Here is a 16,726-nt window from a genome sequence, read left to right on the forward strand (position 1 = left end):
AGTGTTGGGACATGGTGAGTTGCCAACTGTAGCACCATAATTCTCCAATAACACCATAAAAATGCATGACTTGTACCGGTAGTCTCCTTTCTGAAAAAGAAGTCCTGTAGAGGTCTAAAAACGTGTTTATTACAGCAACAAACTCAGGCCGGAAGACATGACACAAAAACAGGAAATGTAAGTTTGCTTTAAAAGAAATGGGTATAATTAAAAAATGTTTAAAACCAGAGTGGGACAGTTTAAAGAAAACACCTCTGAAGTGGTGAGAACTAACATCTAGGACCATTTTTTTTATTAAGGAATCTGTGATTTATGAAATGTCACCAAAGTTTAATAATTTAGTCATAATTATTGTACTTTAAATTCCACTCAAATCATCTTTTGATCTATTTTTAAAGTGTACTATGTGCTCTTTTAATGATGGTTATGCCGTTTTTAGCCAAAATCAAAATACTTGTGTCGTTTTCTAGGACCTAGTTTCTGCAGAGCCGCAGGAGTTCACCTCTGAGGCGGGATGGTTAGCACAACTAACCCCTTTCCCCTCCCCATTGCTGAGAGCTCTCTGTTCCCGCTGGCTTACACCTCTCACACTCCCAACCTAACATTACAGGTGCAACTTCAGCAAAACCAGAGCAATCCAGCCCTACAGTTTTGAGCCACATGTCAGCTCGAAAAACGAAGGAAAACAAAGACGTACATGGATCTGGCAAGGAGCAAGGAGTTCGTGGCACGCCCAACGTATTTTCTACGTAATATGATCCTTTTAGAAGTTTTGTTTTATCTGCTCATGATTCATAACAAAGTAAATAAAGAAATACTCAGAAATACAATTTAAGATTAATTTTCCTTATCAGAAAAATTCCAAAAGAACATGTTAAAAACACCAAAACACGATTTTCTTCAAGTGTTTATTTTAGTCTAGTATTGCTTCTTTTCCTCAAACTGGCAAGGAAACTTCTCACACTATAGACACTTGTGTTGCAGAAATGAACAGCAGTGATGTTTGAGTTATGACTCTTTTACATATTAGCTTTATGAGGATACTGAAGCGGGTTAAGAATGCCCTTCCAGACAAATCCTATGCTAATAAATCTTTTCAAACCACACAAAAAAGCCTGCTGGCAGTAAGAATATATACTGTGAGTGTGCTGAAGTCACACAGTTGCTTCAATCTTCAGCTAAAAACTCATCAATGCTGGGACTGCACAACAGCCGCAGCAGCCGAGAGACTGCTAGGTTTGATGTTTTTTTTTTTTCTTTTTTGATCAGCTTAAGAGAACAGCTTTCTCAAAGCTAATAAGCCCCAAATAATGTCCCAGGAATGGTTCCTGAGCATGCTTCCTTTTAAGTCAGGGTGTGGCTAACAGCTGTATACTTTACCACAGTGCTGGTGGGAGACAAAAAACATTTTATTTAAATCTGGCAAGTAGGCAGCATGTAAGTCCTCATCTGTTTCTGAAGGAAAACACAGTTGGAACTGCATTCCACTGAGGCCAGCATGGAAGTGCTTACCCTAAGTCAATTCTATAAATTTATCACCATTGCTTTTGTGTCGTTACATAAAAAATGTAAAGTCATAAATATGGGAGGCAGCAGAAATCAGGATTGGTTTCTGCCTTTGTTCCAGCGACATTCTTGTTTTGGGTCTTTAGCTACAGGCTTTAGAGAAGAAGTCCTCTGGTTGTAACTCTGCAGACTCTCCTAAAATCAGACAGGGCTTCTCCAGAACATTGGAGGGTGGACATTGAGTCAAGGAGAAATTTAAAGCAGGGGAAATAAACCTATCAGTGATGACCTTCAACCCTCTTGTAAACTGCGGAGGAGGAGAAAGATGGAGAAGGGGAAAATGACTCCACAGAGAGATGAAGCTCTTTATGTCGCTTCATCTTTCTGGTTTGAGAGTTACCAAGAACAAATCCAGTTTTACAACAATTATCTGTATAGTTATAAAGTTTGAATGTCATTTCATGCTTCCTTATGGACGAGTGCATAAAGCTGCTTTATACTCACAGTCATTTGTTGGCTGCGGTCCAAGGTCTCCAGCTGCTGTTCAATCTCTAGGAGCCGCCTCTTCTGCTCTCTCCTCTCCTTTATATCCTGCAGGACCTTTTCTCCGGGCTGCCGGTCTCCATCCCACTTCCAGCCAGCCTTGGAGCTGTTGGCCTGACACAATACACTTGATTGGTTCTCACAGGAAAGGCCTCATTTCACATGGGTGCACTTTCAAAGCAGCGTTTAGCTCATGGCTGTGTCTTTGAAACATTTAAATTAGGATAAAACAAGATCAGCTCACTACAATTAATTTTTTTATGTACAGTTTTCCATTTCTTTAAAACTCAACTTGGATGTTGTTGTTTTTTAAACTGAACCTTTCTCATTTAATTTGAACAGAGAGCCCAGAGTAAAACCAGATGCACTCTTCCTGAGAAATAAACTCAGCTAAAGTTAACCTACTTACAAGTAACTGAAACAAAACCAAAAAAAATAATTTATAGCCGAATCTGGAATTAGGTCAGTAGGTGTGATAAAGTTCTGTATATGTAACTGAGAAGTTTGTCTTTTTGAATGACAAAAAAAAAAGGTATTTTTTTCTTGGAACTTGGTAGAGTTAAATCTGATTAAAATGTTTTAGATTTGAAGATGGAAGCCAGTAAAATCAATATCTGTTTGGATTCAACTCTGACAAAAATTCTTTCATTTATAACTTAATAGCTTTTTCTGGAAACGTTTTTGGAGCCCTTACAGAATGTGACCTCTGAGCCAGAGCCTCTGAGAGTCCTGGTAACATTCGAGTACAACCATCTTCCTTTCATTTGCTGTCGAGCAAGAAAAGAATTAAGAGAGATTCAACAAACATGGACTCCAGCTATTGCATATGGGTTAACCCAAACCATGAATAGGACTGCCTTAATTTCCTAATGGCATACATTTAACAAGGAACTGCACTAGGCTGTTGCTGTGGATTTGTTTTTTTTTTCTTAATTTCCTTTATATATCTCCTCCATCAATGAAATTTTTTTGCAAAACATGTTAAAGACACCAAAAACATGATTTTGGAATGGGCCTTTAAGCTGTTTTTGGCGGGATTCAATTGCAAACTATGAACAGAATCATCAGCTGCAGTTACATGGACAAAAGTAATCGGAATAAATGCTTGATCAGATCAAAAATGTGTCATGTTAACATACCGTTCGGAATTCTCTATCCCGATCAGACTAATTCGGATTCAAATTTCCTTCCGATCAAGATAGGTGGGTTGTGCCGATTGTTGGTCCGATCGTGGTGCATGTAAATAATTTGTTCCAATTGTGGGTCATTACTGCTCTGCCTTTTACATCATGCATAGATGGTGTGCTGCTCCAGAGAAGGTTTTGGAGCGCAAACAGGACCAGAGCAAAGAACAATCTGCATGGATTTTAATTACTAAATGTTGTTGGCATGTATTAACCTAATCCTAAGCCTTCTTCCGGGTCCGTGCGGCAAAAAATAAAGCACTGGCCGCACATACATAGAAAATTATAAGTGAAGAGGCAATTAATAATAATAATAACAATAATAAAAGCATGTTTAAAAGATCATCTCACTCTATGCTGGAGTTTTGTTTGTTTACAACGGAACTCGCTATTTCTTCTTCCACGCTTCTTTCCGGTAATTCTGCGCACGTCAAAATGATTTATTCCAGTTCAATGTGAGGCATATGTAATCATTTGTTAAAATGAGATAACGTTTTTCCGGGTCAATGTACACAGTTCAATTCTAATCCGATCTTTTATCCGGTCAAAGACATGCACATGTAACCACAGCTATAGTTTGGACAAAACATGGGAAGTTGATCATTGATGTTGGAAGAGTTGCTGCAGATTTGAAGATGCTTCCATTTTCTTGCAAATATGCCCACTTTTAGCTCCAAAGATCCCAAGAACAAAAGCACTAAATGCAATAAATAAAAAACCACACCCTTAAAACTTAAGAGTCATGGGTGATGACATGGTAGTTACACCCATCTTTTATGTACAGTATCAAACTGGATGTTTTGATAAAACTGAAGTCACAATAAAGGAACGTTTCTAATTAGTGCTGAATATAATAAAAAGGATGATCAGCTTTAATTCTATGATTATATAAAGGAAAAACTTTTGTGAATGAGAATCAAGGTCATGTGGTCCCCCAAAACTCCAAACAGGAGCTGTCGACATATTTAATTATTTCACCAGAAAAATTTCCCAAATATTACATGAATTTATGACACGTCTACAGAAACTAAAAAAACAAAATGGTACTAAATGATTCATCATCTAAAATACAGAGCTTCTAAACCAGTTATGACATTTTTATGGTAGCGAGTAATCCGAGTTAAGGCAGGAGAGATCATTAAAATATGCAGAGGACTAGACATTTTTAACTTTACTAAAAATCAGACCATGCAACCCAGCTCAGCTCATGTTACATTTACACCAACCGACTGTCAAATCCATCTATAAATCTTGGCAAAAACAAAAATCCCTGCAAAATCTCATGTGTGTGGCCTCACCTAACAGGGGCCTCCATCTGCCTACACTAAAATAATGACAGCTTCTCTTTGAGGCTTCTTTAAAGTGGTTGTCTCAAAAGCCTTTTGGTTTAGACTTACTCATCCCAGACTACAAAAGTCAGAGATCAGACTGCTGTCATGCATCAAAAAAACACCCCTTTTTCAACCGGGAAAAATAAAAATTAAAGTGTAGTTTTACAACCAACCTCGCACCGCTAAATGTGTGTTTAAAAAACGCCTTCAATCTTTGGAAGAAAGGGTTTATTTCATTTTGAAACGACAACTGCTCCATTTTTTATAAACTACTGGCTGAAAACTTTAAAGTGTCTGCAAGGTTTAACAATAAACAAAAGTGCCACTGACCATTCTGATGGACTAAACTAACACCTTCCAAATCAAGCTAAGTGCAAAGGGAAAGCCCACAGTCTTTGCAAAGAGCAAATTTATCTAAACTTATAAAATACATTGTTTTTTCTTTTATTACCTTAGCCCAAAACAATTAAGCAATGACTGTACCAGTCGGTTAAGAGTAAGCATTCACATCCTAAAGATATAGTTCTAAAATGCCGTTTAGAATAATTCTACAATATTATTAACATTGAAAATATAATTTAAAATTTAGTGATATATTATAAGTGACCGTTGCATTCAAAACCTTTTGAGTCTGTCATAAATTGCTTGTTTTGGGGGCAAAAACTGAACAATGATGCAATACCTATTTTGCATTGAAATTGACATGTTTTTTGTTTGTACTATTAAAATATAATAAAGGACTTTTCTACAGCTAAAAACAAATGATGTTTTTTTTCCCAAACGTCTAAAAGACATCCAACGCCAGAATGATTAAAGACAAAACCCCAGCTGGTGTTTTTACATCACCTAATATATTTCAGGAAGAATTCCCAGCTGGTCCATGATCACACTCAAGAAACGTTGGTTTATTTCTTACATTTGACAAATAGAAACATATCCACACCCAAAATGATTACAGTCAATTTTACAATTCCAAACGTCTTCACTTTACTTCTGCTTTTGTTAGAGCAGAAGCACAAGAAGTCAATGGCAGACCTAGAACATTTTACATGGGGGCGGGGTATTGTTTTGTTATTAATGTTAAAACTGCAATTCTTTAACTGAGGTGCTATTACTACTGCTTAAAGAAGCTTGTATTGGTGGTTTCTTCATTTAGTTTAACAATGATCCTAATACTGACTCAAAAATTAGTTTGGGGCAAAGCTTTTTCCCGTAGGGGTAGCTGCCTCCCCTTGTCCCCTTGTAGCTCTGCCCCTGCAAGACGTCCACTCCAAGCTGTGTGATGTCTGCCTGATTTTATCGGCCAGAAGATGTCAAACATTCAGACTCAGTTTATATATATTTACAGCATTTGTGTACACATACATGTATGTTAACATGTGAGGGGTGTAACCCAATCTCATGAGAGCATGTGGAAGAGCTAACTTCAAATAACTTATTTTTCAATTAAAAAAAAAAAGTTTTCTATATCATATTTTCTTATCTTGACAACATGCATAATAAACATAACTTTTTGTTATATGTTGCTCCTACAGCAGAATAGTTCAGAAAGTATTTGTCAATAATAAGAAAATTATTAATAATTCTTATTTATTTTTACAAATTACCTCAAATTTATGCAATTAAAATGAAAAATCTATAGGTCTAATTTAAATGGAGCTTAATGGACTAGCTGGGACACACTGCTTTTGTTCTAGTGCTTGTGAGGATGTAGCAAAGACTTTCCCCTCAGGGAAACACAATGAATACCGTGATGCTTTCAATGCACAAACTTCATGAGGCGCTTGACTACACATCTTTATCTGAACTTCTTTTCTTCAGAATGTACTATAAGTTTCAGTCAGAGGATTATTTTTAGGCCAAGTAACTCTTAAACTGACAGGTTCAAGTTTATCTGAACATCAGCAGAGCGCTACTAATTGGCTCTGTGGAGAATCTGACATGCTGATGCAGATCTCAGCAATCATCTGGGACACAGGATCACAAGGAGGCCACGAAGCCCTGGATTTTGTTCCACTGAGGTTCTGAAAAAACAAGTCAAACATAATTTGTGTCATAGATGAAAGTGTGTCGGTCCGTTGATGAAGTATCAAATGAGCGTTTGGAAATGTGACGGTGCATAACTGTTATAAACAAAAATCAAACAGCGGTCGCACCCAGCCTCTTGTTTATGCACCGCTCGACTATAGGCTGCAAAGTCGTGGAAATAATGCGGGTACAGAAAATGGACATGTGGATTTTATAGTAAATATTTGCTGGTCTGGGCATCTGTCCTCCAGTCTGTAGGGATCTAAGTGATGGACGCAAAGTATGAGAAGCATTTAAAAAAAAATCTCACTCAACAGCAATTGGAAAGATTTTGTTGCGATCTGAGTAAAAAGAACATTTTCTTAGAACTCAATTCAAAGAAAAGTCATATTGACTGAGAACGTTTTTGATCTCTGTTTAATTTAATTTGGCCAGATGTTAGATTCATCAATTATGCTTTGCAGCCTGTGGCGTACAGGTAACATTTAAATTCTATGAAAGAAATGAGTGTGAACTGAAAGCAGGAAATGAAATTTTGAAAACAAACGTCACACCGATAATGACAATCCACAATTAAGCCCCTCAGTGAGTCAGCTGACCTGAAGATGAATGTCAACCTCAACACAACAAATAATGAATTCCAAAAGCAGGAAAACTATTCGCTGAATGCAAAGCAGCAGCATCATTATTCAGTTTGGCAAGAAGAGCTCAACATGGTGTGGTGAGTTGTGGCACACACTCAGAGAGAAAAAAAGGGTTTCTTTTTAAAACAACTATGGGTCACTTCAATGTAAACGTTGTCAAATCTTAACTGTGACTGCAACAGTATACTTTGAAATGGTAATTCACGTCCAATTTTTTGCACTAAAATACAAAAAAAAGAATTATTATAGTGTCCTGCATCAAGAGGTGATGCAGTTTTACATTGGGGATCACATCTTAGGTCAAAAACAAAGCAAAGCATGTCTTAAATACTAAATTATGAGACTCAGTGCACTAATAAAGTACACTTAGCCATTTATTCGTGTGTTGTCAGAATTCTGCTTTTAATTTGATATATGGTTTACAAAGCCTCTGAAAGTTTTTAAAAAAGTATTTAAAAATATATTTTAAATAATCCTCAAAGAAAAAGTTGTTGGTAAAATAACTAAAGTATCACAAAAATATATACAACTTTTTTAGAAAACTACTAAAAGCGTGGAATGAATTCAAGAAAAACTCAAAATGATAAAGAATTTTTAGATTATGCTTTTTACTTACAACAATCATATCAAAGTAATTTGTTGTGTTTTTAGCAGTTAACAATTTGTGTGAAACATAAAATAAAGAATATTAAATTATATCTCTTTGCCTACTTTTAATAGTTTATAATAATAATAATGGTTCTAATTTGCTCAGTTCTGCTCTTCAAATGTAGCCAAACCCACCCTCATATATTCTAAATAAAAGACACAAGAGTAACATGCTTTTGAGTGTTTTTTCTATCAAAGATCAATGCATCTTTTGGCAGCAAGGAATGTTTCATATTCTGAACAGGCCCATGGACGTTCTCTGCTTCTGTTGTCAATAATTTTCCAAAAGGTTCAACATGAGGCCAGAAGAAAACAATGACGTTCTGAGACAGCTGGAGAACGCTGGTCACTCAAAACATTCACAAACCATGAAAAACTTACCTAAGAGTTCATTCAAGGGATTGTCAACATTTGTAAAAACCTCTACTGCTCTCTTCAAACAATGTAGAATATGAAATTGTTCATGTTGCAATTGTAGAGAAGCTGTATGTCACAAAGATCAAATACACAGATTGAAGTTTTGTAAATGTCATGTCAATGAAACAAAAAATGCACAACCAAGCCCAAATTGCTGCACAAAGTTTAAAGACTTCTCTAGACTGTTAGAGCAACACAGACAACTCAAATTAAATCTTACTTTAGAGGAAAAAAGTATATTTTTGCACAGTGGTTAGGGGAGGTCCAGCCAGGACAGAAACCTAGGAGAAGACTTGTTGAAAAGCTTCTGGTGGCAAAACCTTCATTCCCGAGGCTCAGCCGCACTCAGCTCAAATGAGACATATCGGATGGCCTTCCACTGGGCTGACTGCCTGCAGGATGGAAGCAGAAAGCAGCTGTCTTGCTAACAAATGGGAATTTAAGGTTTTGGCCAATTAGAAAAAAACAGTCCAGTCGTTAGTCAAACGACAGACAGACAATGTGGGTTTGACTGTATGTTAGATCTGGAGTGAATGACCCCTCCCCCCCTGTGTTCCAAACAGGAAGTACCTGCTGGCTCTAAGATGCCAAAATCCCACAGACTTCTAATGAGAAATAAACAGCCATTACTTAGTAATTCTATTCATGATCTGATCCTTTTTTTTAACCTGTTATTGATAATTCTATTTTCATCACGATATTTTTTTCTTTATTGCAACTTACTCAAGTTAAAAAATGACCAATCAGATGCTTCAATGAAAGCAAGTGGTTCCCGCTGTCCCCCACCTCGAAATTTCAAAACATATGATTGACAGATTCCCTTGGGTCTCTTTCAGTGATAAGGGTGTAGACTTCCAACAAGCTCACAACCGATTAGCGAGTTGTTGCCATAAAAACGATGACTCAAATTGACTCAGACCAATCTGTATTAATAAAATTAGTAGTAGTAATAGTAGTAGTAGTAGTAGTAGTAGTAATAGTAGTAGTAATATTATAAAAACAAGGAACATTTATGAATGCCCTCTACAAGTTAGGAACAGGACATCTTCAGACCTAGTTGATACAGATGAGGTAGTTAGCCCTTTTGGTTAGGGTGCCACCTTTCAGGAGAGAGATTACAGGCACGTCAAACCAGGAAGAGGTTCTGTGGCATATCCTGGACACTGAACAGTGAATATCTCTCAGCTGGTCTGATAACACATTGGTGTTTTCCCTTAAAAAGTGGCTTGAAAAGGAGAAGTATTTATGACTTTGCTTCAATTGGTGCCTTATAGTCCCAAACCTGGTTTGTGGAAGTTAATAGATTTTAGTTTGTTTGTGGGTGTTTTTCTGAACTTGGGGTGAACCTGCTTGGACACCCACTTTCTGGAAAATATGGTTTAGAAAAGTTGTAACTGTTTCCCACTTGTGTAAAATCTTTGTGACTAATGATAAACTATATTGTTTAGATGAGATCTCTTGATCTTTTCCAGACAGATGGTCTTCAACAGCTGCTTCCTCTGAGAACACTGTTTACCAATAAGCTGATACAGGTCCAAATGGAAGGATCCATTCCAATCTCCTATCCACTTGTATTTATCTGTTTTTATTGAGAAAGTCTGTCTGCAGATCATTTATTTGGGTGCACGTGATTTACTGCACCTGGCTGCTAATGACCCTCCTAATTCCTAAAAGAGAATGTCAGTTTTTCTGCAAACAAAACAGCTTTGGGGTCATGTTGGAGAACTGTGAGGAAAACAAAGCTAGAAGTGATTATTCCAAAACTGTTTAGACTTTATTTGCCAGTAGATGTAAATGCTTTGTTCCTGTGTTTACAGGCATAATGTTTTGTGGCAACACAATGTGAATGATGTCATGAAAAACAAGCCAATTTACATGCCAAGTATGCCGTGGTGTGGGTTCCTTTATCTTTCTGACCTCTTTTCTGTTGCTCTCACTCTGCGTTTCTCCAAATATGAACTATAGCAGGAGTTCTGGCTGTGCCACGTGGACCCAGGCTACCTGCCAAGGCCTGTCCGCATGCCTTGCCACAAGCACTCCCTATGCGAGTACAGAAGCAAGCTGCTCAGAAGCTAACTCCCCTTCTCTCTGTGCTTCCTAAGTCCTGCAGGTGGACATTTTTCAAGCTGTGTTCATGCATCAGATTCTTAGACGGTTGCTACAGCACAGCTGTATATCTACTACTGTATAAACCATCGGACAACTTTTAAACACAAAATGATGCAAACAAAAACATAGTCTGACACCATGATTCATTTTCTTTAAAGTTCTAGTGCATTTGTTGAATGTTTCATATGTGACGTCTGTTTGTATCCAAAACTTTTTTTTCCACCTAGAGATCCTGATATTGCTTCAACTCAGTGATTGTGAACATTCCTGAAGTGTTAGAAGATTTATCTGTGGGTCATCTGGACTTTATATATGCAGGTTTTTTTCTGAACTGATGGTGGTCTGGAGCAATCACTAATGCATAAATCAAAACCTCCTGGTGTGTCCTGGATTCAGAAAAACTTACTAAATGCGAAACCGGTATATGGTATCTATCCCGCCTGCATGTTCTCGGAAAATCTATGATCCATAAAGCAACCAAATATCTCTAAATGTCTGTAGATAGTAGAGGAATTGCTTGCTTTTGAGTTACACAGACACAAAGAAATGTGAGCAAAAAAGATCTTGAACAAAAAAAGGCCATTGACAATATTTATCAAAAACATCTGGATTTGGAAAGAAATTGGCATCCTTTTGAACTTTCTGTCCCAAATGACATATGCTCTTCTTTAAAAAGGACAAATTTTAACTTTTTTTGTTTTGTTTCAAACCTTTGTCAAAGTTTCAACAGAGAAAATCAAAACAGAAGTTGGAAAACGAGCACCTGATGTTGACCCCTTTTTTTCATTCTAGTAAAATAAGTTTAACATTTGACAAATACTAAATGTCAAGTGAATGCTTCTTTGCATCCTTGATTGGCAAATCAGTGTTTTTTCATTTTCTAAAATCTCAAAAATCATAAAGAGGTTGATCACCGAATAATTACTTTATGCATATATTAAATACCCTTCAGTTTTAAGGGGCTAAAAAACAAACAATGTAACACGTTCCAATCTGTCAAACTAGTTTGGTCCATTCCACTGAGTAAAAAATTTGCCCTGGTCTACTAAAGAAAATAAAACTCCTTAGGAGTAACGTTGGAAAACTGGTCGCAAAACAAAACTAGAACTTTGTATTATAAGCTGTTTAGACTTGATGTCATGATAAATATGAGGGTTTAGTTTTTTATTTTCATTTTGTGCCTGTGCTCATACCTTCATTAACTATATTTTGTCAAACTTTATTATACTATTTATCAAAGGTATTCTCAAGAAAATTGACCAATTTCTTCCAACACGAGAAAAATGAATTCCTCAGGTAGCAGAAACTCAAGAACGTGTTTGTTGCCACTATGAGACGCAGGTCAGGGACATATGCTACGTCAAAGCATTAACATCTGTTGATGTTAGAAGAAAGTTTTAGCTGTTTGCTTATAAAAAGATATTTTATTTAGAATCATCTTTTATGTCCTATTTTGAAGTTGATGCATTTGTACAGGACACGGCCAGTCTGGAGGTACTGTAACTTCTACGAGATGTTGCAAGAGAGTTACTTGAGACACCCCCACAAGATACAAAGACACAAGGTACTCAAGGCGGACATCACACACCCCTATGCCTTGCCACCAAGAAGCTTTGACTTCATATTGAGTGATGGATTGGCCCACTTTTGGGTCCCCAGTTTCTGTTTCCTCAGTGGATGGGAAGAAGACTTTGGTTTCCCAGAATGTCTTACAACTCAACTGATAGTCCTCTTCTATAGCCTCCCTGAACTCCTCCCAGACTGAAGTTTTTGCTTCTGCAGCACTTGTGCTGCATGCTGCTTGGACCCCACAACTAGCCAGCGGCCTCAGGGGTCCCGCAAGTCAGCCAGGCTTGATTGGACTACATTTTGTACTTGATAGTATCTCTTTCATCTGGCAACCACCACCGTGCCGACATGCAACAGAGACCTTAAGAGAGCTTGAACAATTGCGTTGACAGAGGTGAATAAAACTGTCCACTCTGACTTATTGCTTACAGTCCCACTTGCTACCTTTTTCAGATTGAAGACCCAATGACAATGGCTTCAGTCAGACTCTTACAATTAGTTTGCCCCTCCGAAAGCAACAGTTATTCACCACCAGGTGATTACTGTCTGAAAGCTCCTCACCACTCTTCACCTGAGTGTCCAAGACACATGACCAAAGGCACAACTTTTCAGGTATCGCTGTCAATGCCCATGTGAGCAGTAAAGTCCCCCAGTAGAACAATGAAGTCCCTGGTCAGACCACTTTCCAGTATCCCTCCTTAAAAGCCTGGTACTCTGTACTGCTGTTGGGGTCGTAAACTGAAGCCATGACCATTTAGTTCACCAGGCTGGGTTTAAGAGCCAAAACTAAGGGTGGAGTCAAATCCAACTATCTCTAGCCTGTACAATTCAGCCTCCCATTGAAGCTCAGGCTTTTTTACTAGTGGTAGATGGTCTGCCCTGCCCTGAGACATAGAGGGTGTGTGTTCAAATCCACTGTAGGGTCATACCAAAGACTTTTCACACGGCTGGTTCCCTCCTGGGTGTGTTTGCCAAGAGGAGCCTGTGTTTGAGCCTATTAGATACGCTTCCACATTAGGATAAGCTAATTGAATTGGCTTGGGTGTCTCTTTTGTTTTGACTCGGGACCTTTAACTGGAAAGGTTTCCCTGGCATGTTCCACCAAGAGGTGGCCTTTGGGAAAGACACAGGAAGGGACTGTGTCTCTTGGCTGACCTGTGGGGGCTGTTTTCCTCAATAGATGGATGCTTGGATAAAAAATAGTCAGATTTTGTTCATGCAAACCAAAGACATTAATATGCCTCCAAGCTAACCCAGTTGTTGTAAATAAGGCATTTCTAACAACACAACATACCAAGTCTCAAGGGAATTATAGGGTGGGGTGCCCAATGTTTTTTTTCATTTAAGCTGTGAGAAAACAGCAATTGCAACACTCTGCAGAGCTATCATGAAACTAGTAATGCCAAGATTACATTACTTCTCCGATTAGGATTATTACTCTAAGAATTACACAATTTTAGTGAAAAAGAAAACATTGTAAACTGTACTTTATGACTATAAAAATGTCAAAAACTTAAATGTTGAGAATGGGACAATTTAGCACTTCATTAAAAATCTAACCTGAATGTGATGGCAGCAGCAAAGCAAAAAGATAAATAGACACCAAATGTTAAAAACGTGTGTGGCCACAAAGCATGGCTTCAGCACATTCTAGATGCCTGCAGTCCAGATCTCACCAAACATAAAAAAATAAAAACATTTGAAACATTTTGAACTTTAAAACGTGACAAAGAAAAACCAAGAATATTAGGAAGCTTGAATCCCGATCAAACAAAAATAAGATGGGATTCATTTCCCAAAAGTCCTGCAACTTGTCAGTTCTGAAACAGGCCGTAGTCAAAAGACAAAGGAATGCTACACAAAGGTTAATGTTGTCCATTTCTTTTTCTTATTGTGATGCTTCTATTCTATCATGATAAGCCTGTAGCTTTCACTGAAAGAACATTTATTAAATGAACATGTTTTTTCCTACATTTCTCTGTTGTAGTTCTACTTTTATTTTAAATAGCATCAAAGTCTTTCTATACAAAGGCAAATTATTAAAAGCCCAACAACAATCACTGTAAGCCTATTATTTGATTAGTTTGTTTTTTCGTCTAACATTTATGGATTATGGGTTTAAGATGATCTCTAAAATGTCAACAGTAAGGAATTAGCAGAAGGACTGCCTGCAGCTTCAACGTGTCTTCCAGGTTTTCCAGAACATTTGCTTTTTACTAATGCTGTTTAAATTACAAATCTAAATCACTTTAAAACCAAACTTAAACACTAAACAATCATTAAAGTTCATTATCTAACATGAACTCTGAAACTCAGTTCACTTTGCTGCTGCTCAGACACAGAGTGAACACAGACAGACTATTCAGCATACCAAATATAATGAAAGTCATAAGTCTACTTTAAAATTGCCCCAAAATGAGCAGTAATTGACAATTTTAGGGGGTTTATTCGGCTTCAAGAGTTCAATTTAAAGCCTAACAATTAAACAAAAGATGATTTTTTTTTCCAGTGAGCAGAAAAATCTTTAAAAGATGTTACAAATAAAAGAAATGCATCATCACAGTTTTAATATCAGATAAGAATTGTGTTTGTTTCTCAAAAAACCTGTGTAAGTTTGGCTTTTATGTCTGTACACTTGCCCATTTCAAACTAGGGTTTCAGAATGACAAAACGTTTCCATGGATCAAATTATACAACCAAGCCAAATAAATAAGCTTTACAAACTGACCACTGACCACATTGTGCTGGTCAAAAGGTTGTTCTGAGCCTGAGTCTCTCCACTCTCCATTGATGTAGTTTTATTTACGGGTGCTAATCAGCAACCACATGATGTGACTTCATAGTCTTGAATACAAGACAAATACAAAAAAAAGCACAACAAAACATTGCAGTTACTATGCAAATACAGGGAAAAACATTAAGGCCAGCCATTTATGAAAGAAATGGAGGCAACAGAGACTGAAAACCATAACTTAGTTATTTCGTTTTTATTAAAGCTACACTCAAAAAACCACATTTAAAAGAAACATCTTCCCCCTAATTGTGGAGCACATGCATGGATATGTCATCGACACCAGGGAGCTCATGACAGAATTCTGTCAGCTCACTTCAAGCTGTGGGTGGTGCAGTAATTACCACACTGAGGTGCAGTAGGAGGTGTGTGCTGTACATTAATTGCCTCATGCCAGCAGATGTTTTCGATGACGAAGAGGCTTATTTTTTGCTGAGGTTTGAGAAACAAGAGAGATTCGAAAATGAAAAAAAAGAAATGCTTTCAGAGTCACAATATCAACAATGTCCACTGAAAATGAGTTGAAGTCTGAAGAATTTTTTTTTTTAAACTGGCCTGCTGTGTCTTTCTCCCTTTTTCTGTTATGACTCTAACTTTGATGTTTTCAACTCTTAGACAGTTTTTTTCAACAAAAACGGCTGTTTCTTTCATGCAGTTGCATTGGTAGAATGCATTAAACACACAGATGCAAAAAAACAGAAACACTTTAAAATCTTACACAAAAATCCCGCTCTGATCATCTTTTGATCTCTTTAAAAAAGCGTTCCAAGTGGTCTCTTAATGATGATTATGCCATTACTATAGGCTAAAACAACATAGCCTCCGCAGAGTGGCAGGAATTCATTAGAAATTTGTGGGTGGGACTGTTGAGGGGGAGTAAGCCCGCCCCCAACTTCTTGTCACCCATCAAATAAAATAAAACCTGCAGCATTTTTCGTCTGCTTCTGATTTGAATAAATAAATACTAAAAAATGCACGTTTGAGCTTAATTATCTATATATATGTCTTCCGTGATGAGAAAAAAATGCCACAAGAACATGTATAAAACTCCAAAAACACGATTTTCAAAGGCTGATTTTTGCTAACTGATGTCTTTTTGTGTCACGTGTGTCTTGAATCCTCGTAATGTTTTCTGTTTTTCTCTACGGGGATTTCAACCACCAAACTGTTGTCTGTGGTCTCATGATAGAACATCCAAATGAAAAAGGAAAGAGAAATGTTCCTGTTTTCCGAAGTCAGCACTTTTCCTGTCCCTCCTTCAAGTCTGTTATTAAGCCTGTGATGAAAGAACCGACTCCCTTTGTGACAGAGTCCTGAGTGGTGCCAATTTTGGGCAGGTTTATACCTTCTCTCTGGCTTAAGATATTTGCTTGAAACAAAAATGTAAATGTAAAAACACAAATAAACAGAGAGTTTGGCTATTTCTTTAAAAGTGAAGTGAATAACTCCCTCCATCAAGCAAACCTCTTTTCTGGCTGTCCCAGAAGAAGGATGTGTTTCAATATAGAAAAGAAGACTGAAACCAGACAGTTTAAATATGATTTGTTATTAATGGGAAAAACTCCTTTTAAGGAAGTAAAAAAAAAAGTTTGGATTTTTTTTGTGTCTGTTTATTCGAGGTTGGAATGTGCGAGCAAACCAGTGCGTTCCTCGATTTGCTGTCCAAGTGGTTCCAGTTATGAACCTAAACGACTACCAAGAAGAAAGGTAACTGTAAAACAAAAACAGATTGCTTTTTATGATCTCCCAAAGGATTTACAGCTCCTGACCTGAAATGAATGATGGCTCTGAAAGAGATTTACTGTGAAGACAGTCTTTTTTTTAACAAGAATTACAACAGGTGTGGGATCATCCACTTTCTAATTTGATCAAATACGGAACACTTAAATGTGGAATGCATTTCATTTTATGTAAGAAGCTTTCAAAGTTATGTAACCGTTAAAAAAAAACAGATTT

At 37.2% G+C, this 16,726-nt stretch overlaps 1 protein-coding gene across 3 annotated transcripts in view; it reads right to left on the reverse strand.

Moving 5' to 3' along the window:
* The window catches only part of fsip1 (fibrous sheath interacting protein 1), a 30,996-nt gene that overhangs the window by 9,402 nt on the left and 4,868 nt on the right, over positions 1 to 16,726 (reverse strand). Inside the window, exons 9-10 of one of the 3 annotated variants that reach the window (XM_020713380.3) lie at positions 2,011 to 2,163; positions 1,521 to 1,813 (exon numbers count right to left, since the gene is read on the reverse strand). In XM_020713380.3, coding sequence (XP_020569039.1) covers positions 1,649 to 1,813; positions 2,011 to 2,163 — 318 coding nt within the window. In that variant the 3' untranslated portion in view covers positions 1,521 to 1,648. Of the gene's footprint in view, positions 1 to 1,520; positions 1,814 to 2,010; positions 2,164 to 16,369; positions 16,482 to 16,726 lie in introns of those variants that run through there. The other 2 variants (XM_004082597.4, XM_078940769.1) reach the window with 2 other exon arrangements.

Source organism: Oryzias latipes, chromosome 22 (assembly GCF_053564925.1).
Source record: "Oryzias latipes strain Hd-rR chromosome 22, Olatipes_Hd-rR_3.1".
Classification (NCBI taxonomy): domain Eukaryota; kingdom Metazoa; phylum Chordata; class Actinopteri; order Beloniformes; family Adrianichthyidae; genus Oryzias; species Oryzias latipes.